The sequence below is a fragment of the Marmota flaviventris genome, chromosome 17, assembly GCF_047511675.1.
Source record: "Marmota flaviventris isolate mMarFla1 chromosome 17, mMarFla1.hap1, whole genome shotgun sequence".
In the NCBI taxonomy this organism is placed as follows: domain Eukaryota; kingdom Metazoa; phylum Chordata; class Mammalia; order Rodentia; family Sciuridae; genus Marmota; species Marmota flaviventris.
The window spans coordinates 51,808,821-51,825,509 of NC_092514.1; the positions used below are offsets into that span (position 1 = coordinate 51,808,821).

At 52.1% G+C, this 16,689-nt stretch overlaps 1 protein-coding gene across 1 annotated transcript; it reads right to left on the bottom strand.

Moving 5' to 3' along the window:
- Window positions 1-271: 271 nt before the first annotated feature.
- Window positions 272-4,706, bottom strand: Wfikkn2 (WAP, follistatin/kazal, immunoglobulin, kunitz and netrin domain containing 2). Its single transcript, XM_027924795.2, has 2 exons — window positions 4,557-4,706; window positions 272-1,792 (listed from the first exon to the last, which is right to left on the bottom strand). Exons 1-2 carry the CDS (start codon window positions 4,617-4,619, stop codon window positions 272-274), a joined length of 1,584 nt encoding a protein of 527 aa, XP_027780596.2. The 5' UTR covers window positions 4,620-4,706.
- Window positions 4,707-16,689: the final 11,983 nt, after the last annotated feature.

Here is a 16,689-nt window from a genome sequence, read left to right on the forward strand (position 1 = left end):
ACTGAGAAGGCCTGAGCAGCCTGGTCACCAGGAATAACATACATGTATCTATTGACTTCTCCTTTGTTCCCCTCAGCTAAAAAGGGCCCGGCCCTCTTGTTGAACTCAAAGAATAGAAGTGGATCTAAGACCCTCTGGTAGCTTTTTTGTGACATGTTAATAGCCGTTTCCCTGCGGGCCCAAGACTGTCGAATCTGATCTTGCCCAGTTTAATGACTGAGGGGCACCGGGGTGGGTAGGTGGAAGAGGACCAGGGAGAGGTGCATGGGCTTCAGTGCAGGCCCAGGAACTCCTTGAGGACATCACAGGTCTTCTTGTGCATGACCTCTCGGAGCTTCCTGACCCGCCGGGTGCTGGATGCTCCCACGAAGCTGTCGGGTCGCAGCATGGCCATACCGCCATCCACCTCGCCCATGATGATGAGTGGCGTCTCGCCCACTGTCACGTTGGGGCAGGGGCAGGCCCAGTCCACGTGGAGCAGAGTGACCTCCAGTGGCTCCCGGCCCAGGAACTTGAGGCCCATCTTCTCATCCTTTAGAACCTCGTCCACAGTCACCAGAGCACGGCCGGAGTCGGGCTCCTCCGTCAGCTCTGAGACTCGGCCCAGTATGACAAAGTCACTCCGACAGAAGCTGGTGACGAGTTTCTGCCGTGGCTTGCAGGCCCGACACTGCTGGTTGCCCCGAGGGAAGGGGCACGACTCCTCACAGGCCTCGCGGCTCTCAAAGTTGTTCCCATTGCCCTCACAGCCGCCATAGACGAAGGACTGGCACTGGCCGGTCTGGCTGTTGTAGGCCCAGCGTGGCGCGTAGGCCTTGCAGGGCCCCTGAAGGGCGGGCAGGCTGCACACGGCCAGGGGCCCACTCATGCAGGCCACCATGCAGGCCTCGTAGGTCTCGAAGTGGTTGAGGTTGCGGTGGCAGTGGCCAAAGGTGAAGGTCAGGCAGTTGTTGGCCTGGGCGTCGAAGTGCCAGCGAGTCTGCTCCTCGCCACAGTCCTCGCTGTCCGGGGGCTTCAGGCACTCGGCCGCTGGGAAGGCTGTGCCGTTGGGGCTGCTCTCTGAGGTGGCCACAGCCTGACCCCCCCTGACCACGGACAGCGGGAAGTCTGCCCTCAGGACCCCGGCAGCATTCCGGGCCGTGCAGGTGTAGATGCCAGCATCCTGAGGCTGGGCGTTATAGATGACCAGCTGGGCAATGTTGGTGACCACTACATTGCCACGCACATGGTTGGGCCGCATGACCACGTTCTCCCGATCCTCCAGCTGCTTCTCCCAGGTGATCTCAGGCCGGGGCCGGCCCACCACATCACAGAGGAAGCTCACGGTCTCACCCACGGTGACTGACTGGTGCACGGGGTGGTTGAGCAGGGCCGGGGCCGCCATGTCCAGCCCAGGGGTCTCCGGGGAGGCTGTGGTGGGGTGCACAGTGGTTTCAGGAGGCAGGGGACTGGTGTTGGGCCAGGTGAAGTGATAGCGGCAGGTGACGACAGCCAGCGTGATGCCCCTGGAGCAGGCCTCGGCGTCCATGTAGCAGCGGTTGTAATAGGTGAGGCCGTCAGAGGCACAGGTAAAACTGGGCTCCTTCTCACAGCGATCTTTGCACTTACACACGGGCTGGCCATCCCAGATGTCACACTCAGAGCCCTGCTGCAGACACATGAAGTGGTCACACGTAGCCTCCTTGGGCATGCCCACCGGGCCCTTCTTCCCTCTCACGTCCATGTAGCGGGCCGCCACACAGCTCTTGGTCCCACACACGTTGGGGCAGCACTTCTCATAGGTCTCACATTCCTGAAAGAGCCACAGAGACAGCTCTGAACAGGGAGGGGAAGGAAGAAAGGACACAGTCCTGCCCTGACCCCAGGGTTTGTGGGGAGGGGACTTGCCGGGCTCACCAGTGAGTGTGAGTGGAACCCCTGGTGGTGAGAGACTGAGCTCCGGCAGACCTGGCACTGCCAGGTGCCAGGCCCTCAACTACGAGCTGACAGGTAGCTTGCTGTGCTCCTCACAAGCCTGTGGTGGGTGCAACCATTATTCCCACTTCATGAATGATGCTACCGAGGCACAGAGAGGTTACAGGTAGCAGACGCCTGTAATCCCAGCGGCTTGGGAGGCTGAGGCCAGAGGTCCACAAGTTTAAAGCCAGCTTCAGTAACTTAGCAAGGCCCTAAGCAACTTAGTGAGATTCTGTCTCTAAATAAAATACAAAATAGGGCTGGGGATGAGGCTCAGTGTTTAAGTGCCCCTGGGTTCAATTCCTGGTACCAGAGAGAGAGAGAGAGAGAGGGAGAGGGAGAGATATTAAGTGACTTGCCCAAGGTCATCTCTATGACTAGTGTGTGGAAAGTGGTGGGTCACAGATTTCTAAGAGGGGACATTCTCTTACCACCATTCTATAGATGAGTATACAGAGATGCAGAGAGATGACAATCATGTCACAGCAATGGGAGGTGGCAGAAAGGGACTGCAAAGCCCAGTGGGTGGGATTCTGATATCACCAAATGAGCTCTGGGCTCACAGTGTGATGCTGCATTCAGGTCTTTTCCATTGGCTTGAGGATGCTCTGGTGAACTGGGAGATGCCACCTCTGGAGGCTGTCCACATCCCATTACCCCTTGAGGAGATCAGGATGTGTTGGGCCCAGGACACCAGGTCTCAGCCTATACCAGAGCCAGGTGCTTGGCTCCATGAGGGACACTTCATGGAGAAAGCCACAAGAAAAAAGTCCCTTGTGTGGCAAAGGTCAGCAAGTCCATCAGCGAGGCATTGCCAGACCATAATCCCCTCTGATTTTCTGTGGAGCCGCCTAAGGCATTAGTTTAATTCCTCGAAATTAGCAACATGCTCCTGTCGCCGGCACAAACAGGGATTTCATGTGGTGTTTTCCACAATAACATGCCGTACTCACGGGGCAGCGGGCAATCCTCCTGATCCTCCACCAGGTAGTGGCTCTGTGAGCTACTCCCCACCAGGGCTGGCCTCTGGTCCTCCTGACTTTTGTTCAGCCTCTTTGACATTCCACATCAGCTAAGGGGGGGACCCCACCCTGGCTCTGCAGGGCCTACCGGCTTCCCTTGTTTACCCTCTGCCCCTTCCAACTCAGAATGGGGGCTTTGTTTTGCAGCCCTTGTTTGGCACAGGCTTCTCGGCCATACCAGGGAGGCTTTGGGGCAGGGATGGGCCATGTGTGTGTACCACTTGGGTCTAAGGGAGAGAGACCCCAAGGAGAACTGATGGCAGGGAGGGGACATGGGGCAGGAGAGCCTGCTTCTTGACCTGAGGTCATCCATTTCCTAAGATGACAGGAAGCTCCCTCAGGGCCCAGAGGCCCATGAGTGGATGGGCCCTTGGGAACTGGGGGAAGGAACCTGGAGGGGATCCTTAGAAGACTTTCACTTAAGGGACTGGGAGGCACCCAGGGGCTATCTGAATCCCCAGCCCCGAACAGGTGCCTTCTCTCCAAACACACAAAATCGGTCCTACTGTCCCCAAGCCCCACCTGACTTTTCAGGCCACTCTGTGCCAATGACACAGCTTCTCTGCAAATGTAGCCAACTATGAAGTGACCTCAGCCTGTGGGAATAGCCCTGGCTCTCTTGCTCTTTATCTTTTTTTTCTAGACACTACCATTGCCCACTAGAAGCATCTGTCCCAAGGGGCCAGAGAATTGTCCCCTGGGCACTGTGAGGCAGAGGCCACTTTCCCCAGGGAAGCCCTGTACTCTCCTGTGGGTGACTGAGCATCACAGGAACACCAGGGTCTCTCGTGTTCCCTGGTGATGTCCGGCCCAGACCCAGAGCCCCAGGGGACTCTGTTACCCTCAGAGCTGGCCAGGACAGGCAGCAGGTAGCTGTGCCCAGAGCAGATGTGGGTACCACAGGCCCTTTGCCCTGCCGGAGTGGGTGGGAGTGGCCGTCAGGGGTGCCTTGGCATTGAGGAGAAAACTGCTCTGGAATCAGCCCTGCCCTGCAGTGTCCTCAGAGAGGAGCAGGAGGGAGGACTGAGGAGGCTGGCAGGCTGGAACTCAGTCCACTTCCCTCCTGAGGATGCCAGGGCATCTATCAGAGCTGTCCCTGCCTGCCCTGACCACCAGTCTGGCTACTCTCTGGGTCTAGGCCCAAAACCTGGGGAGGTGGCTGGAGGCCAGATGAAACTTCAGCTTTGTCTGGCAGATATGGGCTCCAAGCCCACCTGTCCCTCGCTGGCCATGGTGCCGCTCTGAGTGTCCACTCTCCTACCTGTGAGTGAGCAGCTGACACACATCTGCCAATTCTCTCTATGTGCCTGGCATGGTGCTGGCCCACAGCAGCCCTCAGCTGCCCCAGGAAGGAGCAGCAGCCCGCGATTCCCAGGCTCTGGTGAACTTGGACATCACACCCTCTTTCAGGCCTCAGTGACAACAGACAGGCATCGATCGTGCTCTGTTTATCTCCTGGCGGGCAGGGCCTGTGCTCCTTCACGTTCCTGGAGGGCATTCCCCAGTCGTCCCCAGTCCACGCTGCCACCCCCTCACTCACACCTCAGGTCCATCTCGGGCTCCGCATTCCCAACTCACCTGGTCCGTCTCACACTCTCGCTTGCAGGTGCTCTGTGCATCCACCCAGAGGTTGGGGTTCATGTCGTTGGGGCAGATGCCAGCATGGGAATAGCGGATGGGCGGCAGTGCCAGGCCTGGCGGGGACACCCCGAGCAGCAGCAGCAGCAGCAGCAGCCCCCGGCAGGACCAGAACCGGCGACACCCCAGGGCCCTCATGGTGTGAACTGCAGCTGCCAAGACCTCCCCTGCGGCGACGCCAGGGGCTGGGGCCCACCGGGGCCTTCTCCTCCGGGGCTGGAGACACCTGCCCTCCCGGCCCCGCAGGTCTCCTTGCTGAGGCTGCTGCTGCAGCGGCTGCTGCCTCCACCAAGTGCAGCCTGCTGGGCTGTGCGGCTTCAGATAAAAGAAAGGTCTTTGGAAGGAAACTCTGTCTCCTGAGTGTGCAGGGAGAGGAGCCGCAGCAGGGGCCCGAGCCTGGATTTCTATCCTGGGCGCGCCACCCGAGTGGGAGCGAGCTAACCTGATGCCTGTCACAGGCAGGCTGCTGGCGCCTCTGTCCCGTGGCTGATCACAGACTTATTGCAGAAGGGGGAGAGAAAGCTGGAAGCAGTTTAGGCAGCGTATCTGGCACGGTGGGACACCTGCTTGTTTTGACTCCAGGAGGCCTTTAACCCCTTCAAGGGCCAGAAATGGCATGTGCTTCGGGGGAGCTGGCTCCAGGACACGCACGCTCCCTGTAAAGAAGGTTTGTTTCCCTTTCCCCCACCTCCCGGGGCTGGGCCCCCTCCTCCCTTTTGGCCACCTCTAAAGAACACACAGTCGCTTGTTACAAGGAAGGACCTGAGCAGGCTGAGTAGCGTCGCCCAGCCCGATAGTACATTTGAGAGCAAATGACGTGGAAAAACAACAAGTTCACGGCCGTTCCAGGGCGGGCCTGAGCTGCGCTGAGCCGTGTAAGCCGACTCCCACCCCAGCACCAGGTTCCCCGGTGGGGGGTGTGCACACGGACAGTTCCCTATCTCTGGGTCCCAGGCGGTTGGTGTCTGAGGTTCCAACTTCGGTGAATTTTCCCCAAATCATTCCAGAGACACATACCAGATACGCTCCGGCTCCCCCAGGCTCCGGGACGTATCACATTCCTCGCTCCTCCATCCACACACTCAGCTCCAAGAAACCCCCCCCAGAAAGAGAGCAGCATAGCACTGCACGGCCCAGCTGCCCGCACCTGTGGCCACGGTGGCCACTACTCAGGGAACCCTTTCTGAGTGCCAGGCACTGTTCAGGCACCATCTTGCCCCGCCCCCCATCCCCTGCACAGAGGACTGAAGAGCGCAAGACACTTGCCCAGGGTCACAGTAAGCAGCAATGGCAAGGCCAGTCATTCTTAATATGTGCCCGACTCGACATGCATCACCTCGTTTAATCCTCACAGAAAACTGTACCTCCGTCTTAGATTTGAAGGGACACACAGAGAGGCTAAGCAATTTGCCCTGTGTCACACAGCTCCAAGACCTTATTAAGCTAACCCTCCTCCATCCTCTGCCAAAACTGCTTTCGAGGTACCATCGAAAGTCTTGGTTTTTATAGGGTGGACAAGAAATTTTTGAAGATCAGGAGCTTATATTTGTGGAGGAACCTGGAAGAGAGCCAGAAGTTGCTGGGGGGCTGGGGGCACCCTCTCATTGGAAAGGGCCTGCATCTAAAACGCCACAGAACAGCCAGCAGACTGTGTGTGCTTGTGTTGGTCACTTGGCTGAGGCAGCAGCAGGGGGCGCGGTGGGGGGGGGATGAAAAACCACAAAGGGTTTGAGGAGCAGTGACTGAGCAGCAGTGTCCCCAGGATAGTGTCCCCAGGATAGCAGAGAGTGAGCACCACACATCAGAACCAGAAGGGATCTCCAGGCCCTCAGCAGCCTTCTTACAGACGGGGAAACTGAGGCCACAGACCACCCCTAATTGGACTGTAGGAAGGCCACATGGCGCCCCTCCCCCGCCCACTTCCTCTTCCCAGCTGGGTGGGGTGGCCTTCCTCCCCTGGAGCTGATTCCTTCCTGTCGTGTGGGTCCTTCTGCAAGATCTGTCTTTTCTGCTTATGTCAAATCACTAATGAAGGGTGTCAGATCCTAATCCTCTAAATTATTGGAATGAACCTCCCTCCGAGGCCAGTCGCAGTAATGAAGCCAGACAGCGGGCGACGCTGGCTGCTTTGAATTCCCTGTAATTTCATAAACTGTGTTCCAGCTGCTCCGTCCGAGGCAGGGCCTCCACACAGCCCGCGCATGGCCTCCTTTGATATCACAAAGAGAAATGGACAGTGACACATTTCTAAGCAGCACTTAGAGACACTGTCACAGCCCCATTATACAGGGATAGGCATCCAAAGGAGAGGAGGCTGATTCACTGAGACCATGAGAGGGCAGGGGAAAGATGAGGGGGGTAGAAGAAGGGTGTGGAGAAGACAGAGGACGACTGACCCTCCTGCCCCACTTCGTTCCTGGGGTCAGTGCAGAAAACCCTCCACCCCAGCGTGGTGCTGGCGAGAGCCACGGTACCTTCCCGGGGCCTCCTTCCTAGCAATTCACTCAGGGAAGACAGGGCCCTAGAACACTCTGACTCCCTCTCGGCCCTTCCAAGTCTCCCACCAAAAACACAGCTGAGAATAATAAATAACGGCTGATCAGGGCTCGGAGCCCACGGCATGTCCACCTCTATCAGCCCTGCTGACCCTCGCAGCAGCCCGAGGAGGGTGTGCCCTTGTGTGGGTGAGGAAACCAAGTCCCAGGGAGGTTGGGCTGGGCCTTCCCGGGTCCCCGGCCCACTCCCCTCCCTCCCCGGGCCTGCGCTCCTCACACTCCACCCCTGCAGAAGGCCCCTCTCAGCCCTGCGGCCGTGCCTTCCTGGCTAGACCACTGGCTGGAAGCTGTTCTGGGAGAGCTTTGAAGTCCCCTCCTCGCAGGCCCCTCTATTCCAGCTTCTTCTCTCGTCCCTGTCAGTCTCCCTGGCTCTTCTTACAAACCCAGGGTACAGAAGACAGTCCAGAGGCCCACTGCCGCTGTCCCACAGGCCGTGACCTGGGCCACAAAGAACAGAGCTTGGGCTGAGCTGCCTGGAGGGGCCTGGCCTCGGGATGATCTGGCTGGCCTGCGGGCATCCCCTGCCTTTTACCGGTTCCCCAAGGACGTCGGGCACCACTCAGCCTTGCTTGCCACCTGGGGTAGGAGGTCAGAGAGAGGGCTGAGCTCTGACCTGTCTGACCCTCCAAGGGGGCTCTTAGGTACAGTGGCAGGAGGTCACCCCCAGACAGTGAACTCTGGGTGATCCTTGACCTTAGACCCACCCTGAGAATATCAACTCCTGAGCCACTCAGGTCTTGACAGGACAACCCAAATGACACCCTTTCCCAATGGGTCCGACCCGATCCCTGGCTTCAGACACACATGGGGTGGGGACCCACAGAGACCCACAGCGCTCCGCAGATGCCCCATGGCTTGCAGCAAGCCTCTTACCTGGCGCTGCATCTGATCCCTCTTTCCCTATCTTATTTCTGTCCACAATTTTTTTTAAAGTACCTACTATGTGCACATAGATCCACAATAGTCTCTCCACAGAGAGGGCACAGTCTGGGCCAGAAGGCAAGAATGCAAAACTGATGCGGATGAGCATGGCAAACGCTGGGCTGTGGTGGGGGGGGGTCATCGCAGGGCTGGTGCTACAGAGAGCCAGCCGGGGAGGCTGGGCCTGGGGTCACCTACATGCGTGGGTGGGGCCAGGCCTGAGCCGCAGTCTGCAAGCGAGGGAGTGAAGGGTTTGCTACACCTCTCTGTGGAAAGGCCTGGCCAGCAACTCAGCCTCCTTGGCCAAGGCCCTCCCTCTGTGGGGCCCAGGCCTCCCGGAAGGGGAGGTGAGCCAGTCAGCAGGTCTAGGAGGGCAGTGGGGGTGGGAGCTGCAGCCCCGGCAAAGTCCAGCCACCCTGCCTGGGCCTCAGACTGAGGCAGCCTTGCCTTCTGCAGAATGGGTGGGGCAGGCAAGACCCCTGGGAGCGTTCCTGCCCTGATCTTGGTCATTTCCACACATTTATATTTGAGGAGGGGAGAAGATTTGGGAAGCAGAAATTGGGGTTCAGGGAAGAAGGACACCCTGGATGAATTGCTCAGCAGAGGGGTAGTGCAGGCTGCCTCAGCGAGGCAATGATTAGTGAGTCCCACGCCAGGGAATTCAATAAAGCGCCAGGCTCATTACCCAGCTGGGGACCCCCTGCCCGAGCAGCCTTGGGCCTGGGTTACATTACAGGGCTGCATGAACTCTCCCCTCCAAGTGAGGCTGCACGGGGCCTTGGGATAATTACGGGGCCTCAGCAGATGGTGGAGGTGGATGGGGAGGCCTTCAGCTGTGGGGCACGTGACCCATCAGCATCTGTGCGGAACAGGATGAGGGAGGGTCTGCACTGATCTGGGAGTGGGGGGCACTGAATCAAGATCTGGGAATTATGGGGTTGGCAGGGGTGGGGCAGAGTCCAGTGCCCTGGGCCAGCTGGACCTCCTTGGAGACCCCCGTCTGGGCCAGGGGCACCTGCTGGTGTGGCCGAGGCCCTGGTGTGTGAGGGCGTCTGTATGCATTGTGTGACAAGCAGAGGCCGCACAACCCAGTGCCAGTGCCTTTGAGCACTCGCGTGTCCTCCTGGCCTGTGTCCTCCTTGGCCCGTGTCTCACCCCTCCGTGGAGCTTGGGCCACCAACTTGAGCTGGGACCGTCTCTTTCCCTGTCTGAGGCCCCTCCAGCTCTCTCCTCTGTGATCTCATGCCCTGATTCTTCCAGCTTTGCCTTGATGAAATCAGCTTCAAAAAGCCCCGCACAGACCTCAGCCAAGACCTCAGCCAAGACAAACACGGGAGAGCAGGAGCCGGAGGCCCAGGGCTGCAGGGCTGGGGCCGGCCCGCCACTCGGCCCTGCCAGGGTACGGCAAGGGCCGGTCTCCACTTTCCCCAGGCCTTGGGGATCAGTAGGAGCACAGAAATGGGCACAGCCTCCCACCCTCTCGGCTCTCCCCATCCTAAAAGCTACTGCCCTTGAACTCTGCTCTCCCTCTTGCTTCCTTCTTCCTTTGGATGAGAAAGACATGAGCTCAGACTTGGGTCTCCCTGCTGCCCCATGTTGCCAAGCAAAGGGGCTCACATTCTGTACACCCAGACTCACCCCTGATACTCATTCTAGAAGTCCAAATGTAGTGTGTGTGTGTGTCCAGGGGTCAAGGCGGGATGAGAAACAGGCCTTTTCATGACTGACCATTATTCCAAAACTGCTGGCTTAACCACAGCCAAAGCGCTCAACCTGGACCACCAGTTTACTTCTCTGGGTTTATCATTTGCAGCACTGCCCAAAACTCTGGAAGCTGCAATGCTGCTCCTGCAGGTCTTTCCCTGTAGCCTCTCACACGGATCTTGTCCTCTGCCATGGACTTTCTCACCTCCTGGAGAGTTCCAGCTTCTCCTGCCCCATGGCATCTTGCCCCATCTCAGAAGCCATATTTTTAAAATTTTTTTTTTAATTGTTGATGGACTTTTATTTTCACTTATTTGTACGTGGTGCTGAAAATCGAACCCAGCCTCACGCATGCTAGGCAAGTGCGCTACCGCTGAGCCACAACCCCAACCTCAGAAGCCATATCTTGAAGGCCAAAGCCACTTCCTGTCTGGCAACTTCCTGGTATAGTTTTTAAATGATAAAACAAAACACCACGCTGGGTTATAAAACATGTGGCTAACTTCAGTGTTCAGTGGAGTGAGTTGAATGGAGGCCTCTCAAAACATTTGTCCAGCTGAGCACGGTGGCACGCATCTATAATCCTAGCAGCTTGGGAGGCTGAGGCAGGAGGATCGCCAGTTCAAAGCCAGCCTCAGCAAAAGTGAGGTGCTAAGCGACTCAGTGAGACCCTGTCTTCAAATAAAATAAAAATAGAGCTGGGGATGTGGCTCAGTGGTTAAGTGCCCCTGAGTTCAATTCCTGGTACCAACACCCCCTGCTCAAAAAAAAAAAAAAAAGATTTGTGCATATCCTAGCCCCAGAATCTTTGTGACCGTATTTGGGAAAAGAATCTGTGCAGATGTTATTCAGTAAGGGTCTCGAGCTGGGATCGTTCTCCATTATCCCAGAGGGCCCTAAATCCAAGGCTCTCACTAGAGGAAAGCAGAGAGAACACTGAGACACACCGAAGCCCCAAGAAGACGGAAGCAGAGCTCGAGGTGATGCGACCACACACCCAGGAATGCCTGGGCCAAATGCAGGATGATGCAGAGAGATTGTCCTCCCGAGCCTCAGAGGGAGTAAGGACCTGCCAACATTTTAATCTTGGATCTCTGGACTTCAGAACTGCGAGGTAGTACATTTATGTTGTTTTTAGCCATCAAATTTGTGTTACTTTGCTGCTGCAGTCACCCCCCAAATGAACAGACCTACCTAGAATTCTTCAGTGGCCCTTCCCAGTCCTGGTTAAGTAGCCCAGCCAGCAGGGCTTGTCCCTTCTTAGCTCCTCCCCAGTCTACTCAGTGAAGTGCTCTCAGCAGCGGGTTCTCTTTTCTGACAAGTTTATCACCTCAGCACTTTCTTTTGTAACCCAACAAAAATTTATAACTTTTTATTAATAATAGAAACAACATAAAGTTCAAACCAAGCTTCAAATGCTCTTTTGAAACACACACACACATGCTCACAAGCACCACACACACGTGCACACACACATGCACACACAGAGGACTACGTTCTTTGTTCCTCGCACACCAGCTCATACGTCGTCACTGCTGCTCTTGAGGGCTCGGGCTGCCTCTGCTCTTCACACGGCGTGGCCAGTCCTTGTCCTTGCCGCTCACATCTGCCTCCTCCACCCCTCCCTCTTTGCTCTCCTCCTGAACAGTCGGGGTCTGTGTGTTTCCCTGGGTGTCTGAGAAGCTTCACCTTGAACTTGGATTGCTCAGAGCTGCTAACTGCTCGCTGAGCCCTCCTCAGCCTTGATGTCCCCCAGCTCTGCCAGTGTCTGAGGCAGGGCTCTTGCACACATCTGCTTGTGTGAGGACAAAGGGGAAGTTCTTGGATTTCAGGGTTAGTGGCTCTAGTGACTGCTGTGGCCTGTTTGGACCCAGGCCTTGGTGCCTACTTTTCGCTCAACTCTGTTGTATTTTACCGACTGGTTTCTCAGTGACTGCGGCTGCCGCCAACTGGGCCTGTCGTGGGTGCCAGTGTAGAATCCGTTTTCTGGAACTCTGGTACCAATTCATCACTGTCAGGTTCTGTTCCAGATTCTGTCTAAGCCTGGGGCTACAGCAACTCCTCCGGAGCAGGGATGGTTTCTGGGCCTTCTCCAAGCATTTTGTGCATAGAATGTGGAATCAATGAACGTGGTGAAAGAAAGTCAAGGACTCTTAAAAAAAAAAAAAAGCTATGATTTTTTTTTTTGGCAGGGGGTTACCAGGGATTGAACTCAGGGGCATTTAACCACTGAGCTACATCCCCAGTCCTATTTTGTATTTTATTTAGAGGCAGGGTCTCACTGAGTTGCTTAGCACCTCGCTTTTGCTGAGGCTGGCTTTGAACTCGAGATCCTCCTGCCTCAGCCTCTGAAGCCTCTGGGATTACAGGGGTGCAGAACCATGCCCAGTTTATGATTGTTGTCTTTACCGGAAACGGACGGTCAACATGGTTTTAAAGACACCTGGTAAGACTTGGGTGACCAGAGCAGTGGAGAACTGAACCCAGCAATTGGGAGCCTTGCTCTACTCCACAGGACAAGAGTTGCTGGTGTCATGGGACAATTTTAGGAGGTAAGCATGGGAAGACAGGACAAGCTAATCTGAGCTGACCTTTGATCTGTGACCCTTGGGGAAGAGACCCCCTCTGTAGCAGATGCTTTCAGAGGTTTTGACTGCAACACATTGGTAAGAAATGTATTTTTCAGTGGAGCACAGAGGTGCAGCCTGTAATCCCAGCAACTTGGGAGGTCAAGCAGGAGGATCGCAAGTTCAAGGTCAGCCTCAGCAAACTTAGTAAGGCTTTTAGCAACTTAGGAGACCCTGTCTCAAAATAAAAAATAAAAAAGGGCTGGAGATGTGGTTAAGTGCCCCTGGTTTCAATCCCTGGCACCAAAAAAAAAAAAAAAAGAAAAGAAATGTATTTTTCATTGTGATTCTGTGTACATAGTCACACGAATAACTGAAATAAAAGTTTTACAAAGTAATGGTTACCCTTCTACATGTCACACTTCTTGAGCATTCCAAAAGCTGAAGGTCACTTGGGAAGCTTGGGAACAACCAGAGCTTTGGGACTTCTGTTGCCTTTTTCAGAAGCCTCAAGATTAATATATGAACTATTGGAATTTGAAATGAAACAGACAAAAACCAGTTACGTTAATATTTTTTAAATGACGTATTTAGCTGCTATGGTTTTGTTTTAATATTTATTTTTTAGTTAGAGGTGGACACAATGTCTTTATTTCGCCTTATGCAGAGCTGAGGATCGAACCCAGGTCCTCCCGCACGCTAAGCCAGCGCTCTACCTCCGAGCCTCGACCCCAGCCCCTAGGTGCTCTGGTTTTGATGTGGTTTGTCTCCCAGGGGTTCCAGTGGGCAGCGTGGGCCCCTGGGTGGCAGTGTTGGGAGGTGGGTGAGTCTAGGAGGTGGGGCCAATGGAGAGGTGGTAGGTCACTGGGGAAGTCACCCTTGGAAGGGATTGGTGTTAGTCTCATGGAGAAGCCAGTTCTCCCAGAGGGCGTCGTCATGAAAGAGCAGGCCTGGCCTCTGAAGGCCCCTCTGGCTTCCTGTCTGGCCATGTTCCTTCCACACATCAGCAAGGTGTGATGTCACCAAGTGTGATGTCACTAAGGGGCCAAAAAGATGGGGCTGCCTGATCTTAGACTTTCAGCCTCCAAAACTATAAGAAAAAATGAACTCTTTTACTTTGTTTTTAAAATTTTGTTTATTTATTTTAATATTGGAGATTTAACCCAGGGGCGCTCTACCACTAAGCTCCCTCCCCAGCCCTTTATTTTGTTTTGTTTTTGTTTTGAGGCAAGGTCTGGCTAAGCTGCTTATAGCCTCTCTAAGTTGCTGAGAGGGGCCTTGAACCTGCAATCCTTTTGTCTCAGCCTCCTAAGATGCTAAGATTACAGAATTGAGCTACCACACCTGGCTCTTTTTCTTTATAAAGTATTCAGCTTCAGGCATTTTATTACAGCAAGCAAAAAATGTACTAATGCATTAGGTATAAAGCTTAAAACAATGTCCAGGATCTATATATACAAAACAAAACTACAGAACTTTGTTGAAAGAAAATCTAAAACATGAAGAGATGTTCTATGTTTATAAATTGGAAGATAGGGTTGATATGATGTCAATTTTTCCCAACTTAATATGTAGATTCAACAGAATCCTAGCACACTATTTTGTGATTCTAAAATTCTAAATGGTTCTAAAGTTTATATGGAAAGGCAAAAAACAAACAAACAAACAAACAAAAAAAAAAAACTAACACAATACTGAAGAATAAATTTGGAGGACGACTGATGTTACTAAATTTCAGAACTTCTTATGAAGTCACAGTGATCCAGACAACATGGTCTTGGTGAAAGAATAAACACTTAGGTTGATGAAATAGAATACAAGGCCCAAAATAGACTCAACCAAATGCAATCAAATAACGTTTGTCAAAGGACCAAAATCAACTCCATGGAGAAAGAACAGTCTTCTCAACAGATGGCAACGAACAAGGAGACCTACTCATGCAAAGGAGGGGGGGGGGCAGAGGGAGAGAGTCTAGACATAACAGGCTCCACATTTTCAAAAATTAACTTAAAGTGTATCAAAGAGCTTAATGTAAAACATAAAACTATTACATTTCTCGGGCTAGGGATGTGGCTCAAGCGGTAGCGCGCTCGCCTGGCATGCGTGCGGCCCGGGTTCGATCCTCAGCACCACATACAAACAAAGATGTTGTGTCCACCGAAAACTGGAAAATAAATATTAAAATTCTCTCTCCTAAAAAAAAAAAAAACTATTACATTTCTGGAAAATAATAAGAGAAAATTTAAAGGACCTTGAGTTTGGCCAGGAGCTTTTAGGTATAATGTGCAAAACATGATTCATGAATGAAAAAAAATTGATGTTCCATCTTCCCTGAAAAAAAAAAAAATCAACCTAAGTGTTTTTTCTTTCATCATTATCAACTGATGCTCCTTCTTCCATGAAAAAGAAATTGTTAAGAGAATGGGAGATGACGCTTACAAATTGGAAGAAAATCCAGTCATGCTTTGCGCTCCTCTGGAGATTGGTTCCAGGATCCTCTGTGGATACCAAATCTATGGATGCTCAAGTCCCATATTTAAATTCCATAATATTTGCATATGCATATCCTCCTGTTTACTTTAAATCATCTCTAGATTAATTATCATATCTAATACAGTTTAGATGTTATGTAAATAGTTGTTATACTATATTGTTTAATGAATAATAAAAAGAAAAATATCTGCATTTGTTCAGGTCAGATGCAACATATCTTTTTTAGATTGGTGGTTGAAGAATCCACAGAGATGGAGGGCCGATTGTATTTGTAAATCACATATCTGATAAAGACCTTGTACCAGAATGACAGATAGAAAGATAAATAGATAACTATAGATAGATAAATAGATAACTATATGTCTATATCTATATCCCCCTCCCCATATCTATAATCCTTAGTGTTTTGCTGTTGCTGAGGCTGGCTTTGAACTCTCAATCCTCCTGCCTCAGCCTCCCAAGCCAATGGGATTACAGGTGTGCGCTGTAATCATGCCCAGCCAGAATATATTTTTAAAACTCTCAAAATTATATTATGAAAAAAACCAACCCAAACAAAATCAGCAAAATATTTGAACAGACACTTCACCAAAGACAATGTATGAATGGTAATTACATTAAAAAATGCTCAAGATCATTAATAATTAGGGAAATGCAATTTTAAAAGATAAGAGTTCCTTACACACTAATTATAATAGTTAAAACTAAAAAGCCTAGCCATACTAAATGTTGGCAAGATGCAGAGGAACTAGAACTTGCAAACACTGCTCATGGGGAAATGAGTATTTTCTGTTACCAGTGTAAAGTGGTTTAATCACTTTGTAATATAGTTTGCATCTCAAAAGTTACTATGATAGTCAGCTTTCTGTTACTGTAACAAAATGCCTGAGTTAAACAATGAATGGTTTATTTTGACTCAGAGTTTCAGAGGTCTTAGTTCATGGTCAGTTGAATTCATTACTTTGGGGCCTGTGGCAAAGCAGCCCATTGTGACCCAGAGCATGGGGGATCAAAAGTGCTCCCCTCATGGCTGCCAGGAAACAAAGAAGAGCCAGGGTATTAATGTCTCCTTCAAGGTTACACCCCCTAATGAAATGATGTAAAAATGTGACTACAAGTGAGAAATACAATAGAAATTTTGAAATAATAAAGAAATATCAAACAGGAAAAAAAAAAAAAGGTTACACCCTCCATGACCCGACTTCCTTCCACTAATCCCCACCTACTAAAGGTCCCACCACCTCCCAATAGTACCACCAGGTGGGAACCAAGCTTTTAACACAGGGGTCTTTGGGAAACATTCTAGATTCAAGGTATATGAGTTACACATACATCTGTCATCCCATTCCCATGTATGTACCCAAGAGAAATGGAAGGACATACCTGTACAAGACTGGAACATGAATATTAACAGCACCTTTATTTGTATTTATTTATTTACTGTGGTACTGGGGATCGGACCCAGGGGTGCTCTGCTACTGAGCTGCATCCCCAGCCCTTTTTAATTTTTAATTTTTTAAAATTTTGAGACAGAGTCTACTAAGGTGCCCAGGCTGGCCTTGAACTTGCCATCCTCCTTTCTCAGCTTCCTGAGTAGCCAGGATTACAGGCGTGCGTCACCACACCCAAATGGCAGGTATGTTTTTATACATGTGTTTTTTCTGCCCAAAGATCGCTTCCTATAATGTTTTTTTTTTTCCCTCTGTTCAGTTTCAAAGACTCCCTTCCTCTCCTCAAACGTTGTGTTTACAATTGGGAACACACAACTGTTCCCACCCTTTCCCAAATCCTATTATATTTCACCTGCTCTCCTTTCTCTCTGGCACTAACCAC

What these genes read in the sequence shown, in the direction of transcription:
- Wfikkn2 (XM_027924795.2), bottom strand. Translation starts at nt 4,619, where the DNA reads ATGAACCCCAACCTCTGGGTGGATGCACAGAGCACCTGCAAGCGAGAG. An exon ending in GAGAGTGTGAGACGGACCAG is followed by an intron (nt 1,793 to 4,556) that starts GTGAGTTGGGAA and finishes TGGCTCTTTCAG; the next exon opens with GAATGTGAGACCTATGAGAA.